Source organism: Ictidomys tridecemlineatus, chromosome 6, assembly GCF_052094955.1.
Source record: "Ictidomys tridecemlineatus isolate mIctTri1 chromosome 6, mIctTri1.hap1, whole genome shotgun sequence".
In the NCBI taxonomy this organism is placed as follows: domain Eukaryota; kingdom Metazoa; phylum Chordata; class Mammalia; order Rodentia; family Sciuridae; genus Ictidomys; species Ictidomys tridecemlineatus.
The window spans coordinates 102,924,064-102,939,121 of record NC_135482.1 but is presented as its reverse complement, the minus strand read 5'-3'; the positions used below and the strand labels follow the sequence as shown (position 1 = coordinate 102,939,121).

The 15,058-nt window shown below is 36.9% G+C and overlaps 1 protein-coding gene across 1 annotated transcript; it reads left to right on the top strand.

Annotated features, from left to right (window-relative positions):
* The first annotated feature begins 8,628 nt into the window (after window positions 1-8,628).
* LOC144364951 (uncharacterized) lies at window positions 8,629-9,987 on the top strand. The gene has a single exon (XM_078015291.1). The coding sequence runs from the start codon at window positions 8,629-8,631 to the stop codon at window positions 9,358-9,360; it is 732 nt and encodes a 243-aa protein (XP_077871417.1). The 3' UTR covers window positions 9,361-9,987.
* The last annotated feature ends 5,071 nt before the right edge of the window (window positions 9,988-15,058 follow it).

The window sequence follows — 15,058 nt, the reverse complement described above, 5'->3', positions numbered from 1 at the left end:
TGCATTTTAATTTTGCCCTGGGCCTTACAATTTCTTTACCCCAGAGGACTGTTCCTCATAGGCAGATTTTCAAGGAGGATGAGTGCTGAGGGCCATTGCCAAGTAGGAATGACGCATCGAAATCCTTGCCAGCGTACCCCATGTTAAATGGACTTGCCTTGGAAATGCGCTGTGATCTTGCATGTGTGTTTGAGAAAGGCAATCCTGCTCAAGGACGAGGGTGGATCTAGGTTTAAGGTGTATCTTGCAGGTTTGAGGAAGTATCCCGCTCCTTGGGTTTAGGGCGTTCCCGGCTTAAGACAATAGGGGTTTTAGGGAAGTTGGAGGTTGAAGATTATTGCTGCTGGGATTAGGGTGTTCCTGCTGCTTGTTCCCGTTGAGTTCTCATGAAATTAAAATGGGATTTGGAAAAAAGCCTTGTGGAGTAGGTAAATTTTGCGGGCAGAACTTGGATTTCCCCAGAACCTGTTTGTGTAGAGGCTGGTGTGAGTTCGGGAATAAAGATTTGCTGTTTGAACCTACAAAGCTGTGTGGTGGCTCGTGATTCAGTGCCAAGCCGAGACATTGGCAGATGAGTTTGAGTCATTAATTGCCAAGCCTTCCTGTAGACAAAACCTGAGTGGGTTCATAATTTTTATTCTCAATAAGGATCACTTTCTTAAATAATTTCTCTTATTTCTAGGCACCTTTAGGGAGATTGGAAGAGATTGGAGCTTGTGAGAGGCTCCCTCTTATAGTTACAGTCACACATGCATTTCACAATGTTGTGACCTCATCTTTCCAGACACAATGTTATGGTTTAGATGTGGTGTCTTCCAAAAGCTCATGTGTGAGATAATGCAAGAAGATATGGAGGAGGAATTGTTAGATTGTAGCCTTAGCCTAATCAGTGAATTCATATCTGATAAGATTAACTGAAGTGGTAGGGTGTGGCTGGAGGAGATGGGAATTGGGGCATGACTTTGGGGTATATATTTGTATCTGGTGATTGGAGTCTTCCCTTCCTGGTCACTGTGACATGAGCTACTTCCCACTGCCACATGCTCTGTCATCATGTTCAGCCTCATTTCGAGTTTCAAGAAATAGAGCCAGCCTTCTATGGACTAAGATCTCTAAAACTGTGAGCCTTTAAATAAACCTTTTCTCCCCAACAGTTGTGCTGGTTGGGTCTTTAAGTCACAGCAGCAAGAAAGCTAACTAAAACACACAACAATGATATGGATTACAAAAGATATTTTGGGGTTAATTAGGGATGTAAAACAAAGTGAGAAATATAGTAGCAAAGGACATAACTCTGACACAATATTTTGATACTTTATAGTTACTAATATGTTAGGATTTCTTGGCTACGTATTCATTTTCACTAGGCAGGGTTTGGTGAGTGAAAGTAATAACTTCATAATTATTTAAGACTCACAGCAGGACTGATTACAAAATTTTCAGGATATAATGTAAGATGAAAATGTGGAATTTCTTGTTTAAATACCATTAATATGTTCAAAATTGTATAGATTATAACAGAGCTGTACCTTCTCGCCACCAATTTCCTAAGATTTTTCCCAGGCACATTTCCTGTCTCTGATTTTATGTAGTTAATTATATATACTGAGAAATCACACTTTACAGTGCCTGCCAATAATTCCCTTGAGATGTATTTACAAGATAATTAACTGAGGTCAACAATTTTTTGTTTAGTGTTGCTTAGAAATTATTTCTATTTGGGTTCCTCTGTATTTTGTGCTTTTACCTTGCCCATGATTCTGATGCCTTTAGAGGGCTCTGCTTTGTCTCTGGCTCTTCACTTTAACTTGATTTTAAATTTGCTATTTCTGGTTGCTTTTTACATGAGTTGAAGGAGGAATATCTGGAGAGGAGTAAGTTGTGAATGAAGAGTAAGATTGTGGCTCAGTGGTGGAGCACTTGCCTGTCACATGTGAGGCAGTGGGTTAGATCCTGAGCACCACATAAAACAATAAATAAGTAAAAAAAGGATAAAAAAGAATAGGAGCTGGAAGTAAGGATACTGAACTCAAGAAATCAGGAATATTACACAAAGAATCAGCATGTTTGGCTGGATGTGGTGGTGCATGCCTATAATCCCAGTGGCTCTGGAGGCTGAGGCAGGAGGATCTGAGTAGAAAGCCAGCCTCAGCAAAATGAGGTGCTAAGCAACTCAGTGAGACCCTGTCTCTAAATAAAATACAAAATAGGGCTGGGGATGTGGCTCAGTGTTGAGTGCCCCTGGGTTCAGTCTCCAGTCCTCCCCCACCCCCCCCCAAAATAAGCATCAGCATGTTTGTATTGAAACATGTTAAATTTTGTTCCAAACTAGAGGTACAGACATGATCACAGTTGTATTCAGATTGAAGAATGCAGGCTTTGTTCCATTTTAAGATGTCATCCATACTTTGACCATTCTGATTGGTTTTGTGTAATTGAGAGAAATTTGTGAACATCTTGTGATGTCAAACAAATTGATTTTACAACATTCACAACCTGGCCATTTTAATCCACAGATATATTTTCTTTTCCAGGGTGAAACCCTAGGTGAGTGACTTGTGGTCAGACTGAGGGGGACATTAGGTCCAATTTCGAAGCTAGTGTTTCTTTCCCCACAGACGACCTCACATTTAAAATGCCCGAATAGTCCGGAAACATTTGTGCTAATTACACATTCTTTTTTTTTTCATGTCATTTTGGGTCCTCCCACAATGACTGGAATTTGGTTATATGGAAAAAGATGCAGTTGTGACAGAACTAAGTGAAAATCATTAACCTCAAAATAATAGAAATAAAATCCGAAAGACTTCATTGGATTAAAAAGCTGCAGAAGTCATTTAGAATCAGATTTTTAAATTCTTAACTTTGAAACGTTGACCATGGAGATCTCAGACCCCAATTCATTTCCAAGATCAATTCTGTCTTTAGGTCTAACTACAGTGCTTAGCACTTCATCTATGCTAATGAGTAATAAAAACATATTTTGATTTTGCTTTGCTGGGAATGAAACCTCATTCATTGTATGCAAGGACTCTAACCCTGAGCTATACCACTATACCTACTATGATTTTATGATGTAAACAAATTCAGTTGAGCTCATAACACACATAGATTTTGTATGAGGCAACAAGTTTTTACTTCTTGTCATTTTCTCTATGGGAAAAGATCATAAACTCTGTCCCTTGGTGAGTAAAAATATGGCTAGAGCCAGGTGTGGTGGTGCATGCCTGTTATACCAGCAGCTCCATAGGCAGGAGGATTCCAAGTTCAAAGCCAGCAATTTAATGAGGCCCTGAGCAACTGAGCAAGATCATGTCTCAAGATATAAATAAATAAATAAATAAATAAATAAATAAATAAATAAGGCAGGGGATGTGGCTCAGTGATTAAGCATCCCTAGGGACAATCCCTGGCGTGTGCACCCACACATACACAAATAGTGCTATAAGTGAATTAGGACAGGGGTTAATGATGTTCTGTTGGTGTCTAGGCTATTGTTCCCTCATTTATCATGTAACGATGATGAATGTGGATATTCTTCTTAACTCATATCCTAGAAGATATGATACAAAATTTTTTGGAAAATAGTTCTCTTGTAAGAAGTTATATTCTCTCTAAATTATTCTATATTCCTATTTGAATTATGTGTTTGGGAGAAATGAAGTAACCCTCTAGGTTTAAGCTGTGGGTACAAGAAATTCAAATGATCAACTCTTAAGTATTAAAAGTTCTTACTTTTATTCCCAATTCCATCCCAATGTGTGCCTATCAATGGAAGAGAAGGAGAATGAGGCTGTTTATTTCTGACCTGCTGTGGTAGTGTGAACAGGATGACACACTGCAGAGAGTAGGGTCAGACTTGCTAAACTCTGAGCTTTCTGGGAAAATCATTAGAGTTTGCAAGTTTGCTGGGCATAAACTTAACGTCTGCAGATAACAAGTCCAAATTATCTTATCAATTTCACAAGACAAAAAGTAGTTGAAGCATTAGCTCTCAATACACTCTGGAGTATTTCTAATGGCTCCTGGGTGTGCCCTGGCTGTTGTGTGTCTAACACAGCCTTTAAATGTTTTCTGGATGAATTCTCAGACTCTGTTTTTCTTCCTATGCTTCCTATTTTCTTTCTGCATGATTTTACTTAATGTGTGAACATTTTGCGTTTTTTTCTTTTTTCAAAACATTATTCTTGGAAGTTTATTTTATGTAGTAGACATTGATAAATATTTATTCTTAAAATGAAAGTGCAATGTAACTATAAGCATATGGGCCTAATTTTAATTTGCCATTTCTTTTTATGAGAGAGAGAGAGAGAGAGAGAGAGAGAGAGAGAGAGAGAGAAAGAGAGAGAGAGAGAGAATTTCAATATTTATTTTTCAGTTTTCGGCAGACACAACATCCTTGTTGGTATGTGGTGCTGAGGATCGAATCCAGGCCGCACGAATGCCAGGCGAGGGCGCTACTGCTTGAGCCACATCCCCAGCCCTTAATTTGCCATTTCTGTTCTTCCATGTTTCTTTCTTCTGAGGGTATTTCTCTTCATCTTTCTTTCCATTTTCACCCTAATTGTTTCCATAACTTTGTATAGATTTCCCCCTCTCTCTCCCAACATTTACTGGTTTCTTTCTTTTGCAAGGTTTGAATTGACTTCCACAAATCCTCTTGAATTGACCCTTCTAGGCTTGGATATAGAGATTTAACAGGAGAGTAAGCCAGTAAAATATTATTCTTCTATTAAAATCAGAAGAATTTTATCTACTTCTGGTCACAGTCTTTGTAAAAGACTTTACTAATGAAAAAACATTATACACAGTAGGTTTACTGTTAGAAATATGAACCAAGTCATAATGATTGGGCACTGACTAACCTCCTGTAGTACAGCACACATAGTGTTAACTCTTACTTACCTACAACCCACCCCCATTTCCTGAGTGCAAAAACAACTTACGTTTTTTCTTATTAGGGCAAAAATTTCCTTCCTGTTATATACCACTATGGTGACAAACGCATATGGTTATAATGACAAACAGAAACACATCCTGCATTTTTGGTCATATCTGATTAACAGCAATGCAAGAAACCTTGATGAAAATTATGGTGTGGTTTGTGTATTTTGGATCACTCTAAAAGATCTGTAGTATGTTTAGAATCTTCTAACATAGCAGCTTCACCATTGATTAATTTCAGAGATAAAAGGGGCATTTAGTTGTAGACATTTGAATTTGATTTATTAATTGATATTATTTCATTTAGTTTGGCTCAAAGATTATGAGCACTTTTATTATGTTCTCTAAACATATTTTTCTTAAATGGGACAATTTGTGTTCTATTCATAAATTCCTGTTCCTGCCAAAATAGTGAATCTTGTGACCTTTCATTTCCCCATTTATTCCTTGTCCTATAGCCACAGAACTCTGGTACCAATCTCATTGCTGGGTCTATGACTCATATTAGGGAAGTACCAATATTACTAAGATAAGTAATTAAATAATGAAATAACAAAAAGTAAAAAAATAGTGACTTGGAATAAATTTTACCAAGAAGGCAAGAGAAAATATCAGTGAAATGGTGACGAACACAGAGATAGCATCTACTTATATGAAATCCCAGAAGAAAGGAAATAAAGCTGGTGAAAAAGAAAGAATTTAGAACTAATAGATTAAATTTCACAGAAGAAAAAAAAAGGAGAGATGCAATCTCAATTTGAAAACACTAGTACATTGCCATAATTAAAAGCAGCCATACCTGGCCAAATTATAGAGAAATCTAAAAAGTACCAAATTAACATCCAAGTGAAAGGGAATGTGTGATCTGCCAGGAAGTGTGAATCAGATTGACTCTAAACAGCAAAAGTGTTTATAAGAAGATAATAGAGAAAGCCTTATAAAATCTTAAAAAGCAATAACTTTGAACTTACAATTATACATAGGCTAGAAAGTCATTCCTGAGGTATAAGAATATTATCAGTTAAATAAGTTCACAACTTTATAAAATATATATGATGCTGCTTTTATTTTTTTAAAATTTATTTATTTATTTATTTTTGCATTACAATTCTTAATACACATTTATACCACAAATTATTAAAATGAACAGACATAATGGGATTAATTCAATAATAAGTATCAGGGAATTAAAAATGTTTCTCAAAGGTTGACCTTTAGTAAAACATATGTCTAGATTTCTATATGATTCTGTTTCATCAAGCTAGCAAGGAAGAAGTACTATTATATAAGAAAATAAAAAACCAAAAAGATAATAGAGAAAATATTCCAATGTATTTCATTTTGGTAGCTTTTGTGTTTTTAGGAATTTATCCATTTTACCTAAGTTATGCAATTTTTTTTGGTTAACAATTGTTTACAGTACTTTCACACTTTATTTGTATAGAATTGGCAATACTGCCCCATTTTCAATTAAAAATCTAATAATCGATGTCTTCTCTTGTTTTTTTCTTACTTTATGTTGCTAAAGCAGGTCAGTTTTCTTCATCTTTTCAAAGACCTAAATTTTGGTTTCATTAGCTTTATCTTGCTTTTCTAGTCTCTACTGTACTTCTTTTTGCTTTCATCACTACTTACATTTTTTGTTAGATTTTGATTTAGTTTGTTCTTCTATTTCTAGGGCCTCATGTTGTAATATTAGGTTGTTGATTCAAGATCTTTTTATTTTTTTAAAATTTTCACTTTATAGAATTTTCCCCCTTAGCACTGCTCTCATGATCTCATGAGATCTCATGTGGCATGTTGTGTTTTCATTTTCTTTCATCTCTGAATATTTTGTAATTTCCATTCTGATTTCTTCTTTCATCCATTCATCAAGTGTGTTGGTTAATTTCAATAAATTTGTGAAATGTCTAGTTCTTATTTATGTTATCATCTTCTCACTTCATCTTACTATTTGAGAAGATAAAATAGTCCCTCTTTATCCATGGGACCACACTCCAAGAGCCTCAGTGAATGCCAAACTGGATAGTACCAAACTCTGCATGTGCTATATTTCTCTATAAGTACATGCTTATGATTACACTTAATTTATAAATTAGGTACAATGAAAGATTAATAGCAAAACTAATAATGAAATAAAACACTATAACAATATAGTTTAATACAATTTATGTGAGTGCAGTCTCTCTTACTCTCAAAATATCTTGTACCTTGCACTAGAGAAAGGGATGATTCACATTCTGGTAGGATGAATTGAAATGATTCAAAAATTTGTCATGATAGTCAGAATGGCCCTCTATTTAAAACTCACAAAAAATTTAAAAATTTCCATTTAATATTTTTGAGACTTCTTACTCAAGAATATGGAGTATCTCTGTTATTTAGTTCTTTGTTATTATTAATTAAACTTGTATAGTTTTCCTTTTATACATCTACTACATATTAGATCTATATCTAAGTCTTTGTTCTGTGGGTGCTTGTGTAAATGTTAATGTGTTTTTAATGTACAATTCCTCATGTTCTTTCCTGGTAAACAGGAAAGTGATTGGCTTTAATGTAGTAACGGTCCATCCTGCAACCTTGCTGTAATCACTTTGTAGTTCCAGAAATTATTGTTTTTGTTGTTGACTCTGTTGATATATTTTCTACACAGATAATTATTTCATCTACAAATAGAGTTTGAATTATTTTTCTTCCATATCTGTATACTTTTACTTACCTTTTGTTGTTTTATTGCATTATCAAAGACTTCCAGGATGGCATGATGATAGGCATGATGAAAGTGGAATTCCTTGTCTTTTCTTCTATCTTAGTGAGAAAGCTTTGAGATTTTTACCATTTAGTATGATTTTGCTCTAGGTTTCATTTGTAGAACTTCTTTATCAAGTTGAAGAACTTTCCACTCTGTGTTGGCTGAGAGTTTATTTGTTAACCAGAATGGATATCAGGTGCACAGCTGTAATCCCAGTGTCTTGGGAGACTGAAGCAGGGGGTATCCCAAGTTCAAAGACAGCCTCAGCAATGACAAGGCGGTAAGCAACTCAGTGTGAACCTGTCTCTAAACAAACAAAACAAAACAAAACAAAACAAAACAAAACAAACAAAACGTATGAGGATGTGGCTCCGTGTTTTAGTGCCCCTGAATTGAATCCTCAGTATTAATAAATAAATAAATAAATAAATAAATAAATAAATAAATAAGGAATGGATATCATATTTTGACAAATACCTTGTCAGCATATTTTTTTCCTTGTCTATCTCTTTGACCTGATGGAGTACTTTGATATTTCTAAATGTTGACCTAGCCTTGTAAATCTGGGACAAATTGACTTGGTCATGTTCTTTTAACACATTTTTGCATTCCATTTACTGATATTTCATTTAGAATTTTGCAACTACATTCTTGAGAAATTTTAGTCTGTAGTATTCTTTTCCTGCAATGTCTTTTTCTGGCTTTGGTATTAGAGTAATGCTGGCCTAATAGAATTAGTTAGGATTTATTCCTCGCCTTTGATTTTCGTAGTTAAGAACTGTGAGGGGGCTCCTGGGCGGCTGGGGGCGCCGCTGTCACGCAGAGCGGCCTGGGCGGGGTGGACCAGCGCTTGGCTGCAGCAACAGCCCGGGTGGCCTTAGCGCAGCAGCCGGCCTCCCCACGGCAACCCGCTGGCCGCCGCCGCCCTTGCGATGGTGGCGAGCAGCTCGCTGGAGGCGGTGCGGAGAAAGATCCGGAGCCTACAGGAGCATGCGGACGCAGCGGAGGAGCGGGCGGACAGTCTGCAGCACGAGCTGGACCTTGAAAGGAAGCTGAGGGAGACCGCTGAAGCTGATGTAGCTTCTCTGAACAGACGCATCCAGCTGGTTGAGGAAGAGTTGGATCCTGCTCAGAAGCGTCTGGCAACAGCTTTGCAGAAGCTGGTGGAGGCTGAAAGAGCAGCAGATGAAAGCGAGAGAGGCATGAAAGTCATTGAAAGAAGAGCCCAAAAGGATGAAGAAAAAAGGGAAATTCAGGAGATCCAACTGAAAGAGGCCAAGCACATTGCTGAAGATGCCGACCGAAAATATGAAGAGGTGGCCGGTAAGCTGGTCATCATTGAAAGTGACCTGGAACGTGCAGAGGAGCGGGCTGAGTTCTCAGAAGGCCAAGTTCAACAGCTGGAAGAGCAATTAAGAATGATGGATCAGACCTTGACAACATTAATGGCTGCAGAGGATAAGTACTCTCAGAAGGAAGACAAATATGAGGAAGAGATCAAGGTCCTTTCTGACAAGCTGAAGGAGAGGTCAGTAACTAAATTGGAGAAAAGCATTGATGACTTAGAAGAGAAAGTGGCTCATGCCAAAGAAGAAAACCTTAGTATGCATCAGATGCTGGATCAGACTTTCCTGGAGTTAAACAACATGAGAAAACCTCCTTAGCTAAGGCCACATTCTTTTATTTTATTTTTTGTTGTTTTGTTTCTAAACTCCTGCTTACCATGATACCCCTTAAATGCATTTTTATTTACTTTTACCACCGTCACAGAAACATCCACAAAACACCAGCTAGGGCAGGAGGTAGGGAGAAAATACCAAAAAAGGCAAGACCATGCTAGGGCAATAATGGTTTAAATGTGCCATTTCCCAGGTTGACATTGCCACACTTTAGGTAGAGTTTAGTCACATAGTTTGCTTAGTCAGTGCAAGACTCCTTACTGAAGCAGAAAGATTTCCACTCAAAGTGCCAATGATAGGGGCAACAGGAAGATTGATGTCGGAGACAATCAGTTGTGGATTGGTGCTACTTTAAACAAAATGTCCCCTGTGATCTTTTGTTCAATATTGTACAATTTAGAATTTTGTCCAACACTATTTTGTCTTGAGTTTTACTGCAAGATGAGACTATGGATCCAGTATGCCTGTGTTCACTAAAGCCAAGGATTTGAAAGCCACACTGCTCTTCTAAGGCTTCCATTCTTTCTGATTAGCACACTTGCAGCCCATTACAACTTCTGTAGAATAGCATTCAATGTGGATTTCCACTCTTTCCCATTGTCCATGTTAAAGTGAAAGATTTAGGCACTACATACAATTGGTAAAGAAAATACATTTTCTTGAGAGTCACAACTATATGTAAACATTGTATAATTATATGAAATAAAATGCACATTTTCAAAAAAAAAAAAAAAAGAACTGTGAGGGGAAAAGTTCTGTAGTTAAACCACCTGTTCTATGGTATTTTATGTTAGCCTTGGCTTCTCTCTTCCCTCAGATCTCATTCTTATTACTTGGTGTTAAGTTCATTGTGGGAGCAAATACCTTTTGTGTTTGAATTTACAGTGTGCATCTTCTCAGCATCTGTGCTGCTTCTCCCCACAGGAGCAAACTGAAATGTACCTGTGGTTGATCTTTTGTAGCTGTTTTATGCTACTTCCTCAGTAGTGAGCAGACCTCTGGTTAGTATTAGTTTTGGTTTCCAGATCCAAAGTTTTTTTTCTTACCAACTCCTTGGTAGAGATTTTCTCCTTCACCCCTAAACAAGGGAAAAGAAGCAAGAAGCAGACTTGTTTTGCTTCTACTTCTTCTTCAGAAGCACTGAGTTTGTCTGTACCCTAAAGTAAAGGTTTGCAGTTCGTTCTTCATTTAGTGACACAGAACTTTTGCTTCCCATAAGAAGAAAGTTTCAGGGCTTTGCTGTTGGATCTCCACTTGCACTCTGTGTCATCAAATGGTCTTCATGTGGTTTCCTGTGCTGCTCTTTGTGGTGAGCTGTCAGTGGAGCCCCAGGAGGAAGATATTGTGGATGAGCGTGAAGTACCCTTGTGTAATGCGCCTCAACTTTTCCAAACTGAAAAGGCAGCCCAAGCATCCTGAAAAATTCATTAGAACTTTATCTTATGCCCTATTTTTGGAGTAGATTGTCCATATTAGGAATTGGATTACTCACTCAGATGACTCATACCTTCAGTTAAGAGAATAACCTGAAAACAGAACATGGTATGATTTTGTAGCTTATCTACCTTTAAATGATGCCAGTATTTTCCTCATACCAAAATATGACAAATACTGCACAGAAATAAAAACAACTGACCAATATCCCTGAAGAATATATGTATTCTATATATATGTGTACACACAACACACACACACACACACACACACACACACACACACAGTCTCCTTGACAAAATACTAAGAAACTGAAGTTAGTTGTATACATAAAGAATTATATACATCATGACCATGTTAGATTTATCTCAAGAATATAAGGTTTAAGAATCAATGTGACATATCAATTGAATAAAGGAAAATATATACTTTCATTTATGATCTTTTTATTTTTGACAAGGTATCAATTTGCTTTCATGGAGAAGGAGTAGTTTGATATTGCTTTCAATATTGCTGGGACAATGGACAATTCATGAGCAAAAATATAAAAGATGATTTATACCACACATCATATATAAAAATTAACCCAATGAATGAGACAACCAAGCCAAGACTATAAAAACCCTTGAAGAAAATATGGGTGTAAATCTTCACAGCCTTGGATTTGACAATCTGAAGCAAGAAATATGATACCAAAAACTGAAGCAATAAAAGCAAAAAAAGTAGATCAATTCAACTTCATTAAAATTAAAATGTTTCATATTTCAAATGACAATGTTCCCAAATGTCATATGCAAAACATAGAGAAAAAAAATCCACATTATGGAGAGAATTTTCCAAATCATGTATTTTATAGGGAACCTGTTTGGAAAATACATAAAACCTATTTCAACTCAACAATAGTTTTAAGTAGACAAATAACCTACTTAAAACTCAGCAAAGAAATTCAATTGAGGAGAGGGAAGATTGTGGATTAGTGTCAGGCAGCATTTCTCTTAATTTAGCTACCCAGAACTCAAATAGAGGGAATCCCATTTTTCCCCAAGGATTAGAATGAAAATTCCTGAGTTTGGAGGGGCAGTCTGCCCTAACCAAGACAGCAAGACTCATTAATCGAATAAACAAAACAAAATAAAACAAAACCAAAACCTAAAATCCTCTCCACCGGAGTTTATCAATTGTCCTCAATCTGAAAGCCATTTTGAGATTACAGTTTGGCAGATCCTATGGAAACTGAAACGCAGATCTGTGAGTTTGTCACTTGGTTGGTGTGGACCTGTCTGATCCTAGCAATCCTGGGGAAAGTCAGAAACTGGGAGCGTTTTGCCCAGGGGAAGACAGGTTAGAGAGGCTGGAGAAAGCTAGGCTCTCCCCAGCTCCCTGAGTCCAGAGGCTGGTCCATCACCTACTGGGTTCCTGGACCCACTCAGACTGGTACTTCCTGGGTCCTGGCACAAGTCTTATCCCTGACTCCCTTCGTAGTCCAGCACCCACCAGTCCCTTGATCCCACCAGGTTTGGCATCAGTCCAGCATCCAATAGGGCCATCCAGATACCCAGTCCCCAGTTTCCCAAACCCTCCATACACCCCAGACTAACTCATCACTGATAGCTTCACCCCTGACCTACAGGTGTCAGTGCCTGGTGTTGATTCACCTGACAGAACAGCTGGGTCCCTGATGTGGCTGGGCCCCACATGCCTCTTATCTGCCAAGTCCAGCACACAGCTCTGCAAAGGGTACACAGATCCTGGTACCCAGGCCTCAGGACTGGCTGGGAGAGAAGTGCCTGACCAGGAATTCAAAATGGTGGGGGCAGGAGAGATTGAGTTTGGAGACTAAGTCAGAGACCAGGAATTGTGGTGTTTGCAGGTGACATAAGGGGCTAAGAACAGGCTCCTATACCATCCAAGAGGAAACCAAAGGAGATTCCTGAGATGTAGTTTTCCAACATGGACTGGCAATTGCTGGACCCTGGAGGTGTGCTGACATCAAATCTCCAGACCAATTGGCACACAGCAAAGATACTAGAGCACACCTAGCCTACATCCCACCTCCAGGAGTTCTACCTCTAAGACTAAGCCTCCCACCATACTAACTCCAACCATCCTGAGGGTAGAGCTAGAATTAAACTCCAGACCTAATTACTTAGAAGGGAAGCTGAGAAACTTTTTGAACTGCGGTGAAAACAATTGTTTAATTTTTCAAGATTCTTTTTTCTGTCACATTTCTACCATTTTTGAAACTAAGTATTTTGCATATATCAGTTTATTGAGAACTGGGATGTCTGAATAGTATATTACAGTTTTATTGTGTATTCTTTTATTTTTACTTTCTTCTGTTCTTTTTAATTAAAAATTAGTTTATATATATTTTTTACTATCACTTACTGGTTTCTCTCTCTTTATTTTCTTCTGCTAATAACCAACCTCTGTTAATTCCTATTTCACTCTTCCTATCATTTTTACTTCTATCTTCTTTTCTCCTACCTCATAAACACAACATCCTACACCACTTCTATTCTTTCTTTGTCCACCATTTAAAATTATAAAACATTTTTGCAAATTTACTATTTGTATTGTAGACAATAATTGAACACATATTTTCTGTGCATTGCAACAAAATTATAGACATCTTTTTCTAAATATTTTTTTTTTAGTTTTAGGTGGACACAATATCTTTATTTTACATTTATGTGGGTTCTGAGGATCGAACCCAGTGCCTCATGCATGCCAGGTGAGCACTCTACCACTGAGCCACAACCCTAGCCCCAACTGTAGACATCTTAATAGGAACTAATTTTTCTAAGGCTGTATACTGTTTGCATTGGGTGCTGTTAATATTGGTCTCCCCCTTTAAAAGCAAGGTACTAAAACCCTTCAGAAATGGTTTAAATCTAAAGAGAAGAAACTGTATTGCCTCAGGTCCATACTGCCAGATGGACAGACACATAAACAACATAAAAAAAACTAGGTAATAACAAAAACTAAGATGCTCCAATAATAAAATCCATTGACAACACAGTGGAAGAAATGTCAGAGAAGGAGTTTAGAATGTGCATAATTGAACTGATCTGTGACATAAAAAATGATGTAAGGAATGGAATCAGAGATGAATTTCTGGAAGTGAAAGATCAAATCAATAGAGAGAGATCCTGAAAAGAAATCAAACAGAAATCCTCAAAATGAAGGGATCAATAAACCAAATTAAGAATTCAATCGAAAGCATCACAAACAGATTAGATTACTTGCAAGATAGAGTTTCAGGCAATGAACACAAAATATATAATGTTGAAAATAAAGTTAACCATGCCAAGAAGATGGTAAGAAACCATGAAGAGAACTTCCAAGAATTAAAGGTAACATGAAAGACCAAGTTTAAGATTTATCAGGATAGATGAAAGCACAGATATTTAAACCAAAGGAATGCACAATCTTTGCAATGAAATAGTATCAGAAAACTTCTCAACTAAAGAATGAAATAGAAAATCAAATACAAGAGAGTTATAGTATCCCAAATGTAAAAAATTAAAACAGACCCACACCAAGGCACATTATAATGAAAATGCCTTACATACAGAATAAGGAAATAATTTTAAAGGTTGTAAGAGAAAAAATCAGATTAAGTATCAGTGAAAAACTATTTGCATCTCAGCTGATTTCTCAACCCAGACTCTGAAGGCTAGAATGTCCTGGAATAATATATACCAAACTCTGAAAGAAAATAAATGCCAACAAAGAATTCTATATCCAGCAAAATTAAGCTTCAGATTTGAAAATGAAATAAAAACCTTCCATGATAAATAAAAGTTAAAAAAATTCACAACTAGAAAGCCTGCACTGCAGAACATTCTCAACAAAATATTCCATAAAGGTGAAATTAAAAAAGTGAAAATCAGCAAAGGGAGAAACTACATTGAATGAATAGTCAATCAAAGAGTAAACTAATTCAAATTAAAAATGAGAAATAAACCAAATGACCAGGAATACAAATAATATCCCAGTAATATCCTTGAATGTTTATGGCCTAAACTCATTAATCAAAAGACATAGACTGGCAGATTGGATTAAAACAAGATCCAATAATATGCTGTCTTCAATTTGTCTCATAGGCAAAGACATCCATGAAATGAAAGTGAAATGATGGGAAAAAAAACATATTCCTCACCTGGATCATGTAAACAAGCAGGTGTTTCTACCCTCAGACAAGTTAAAGTTGACCTAATCCAAAGTATATCATAAGGGACAAAGA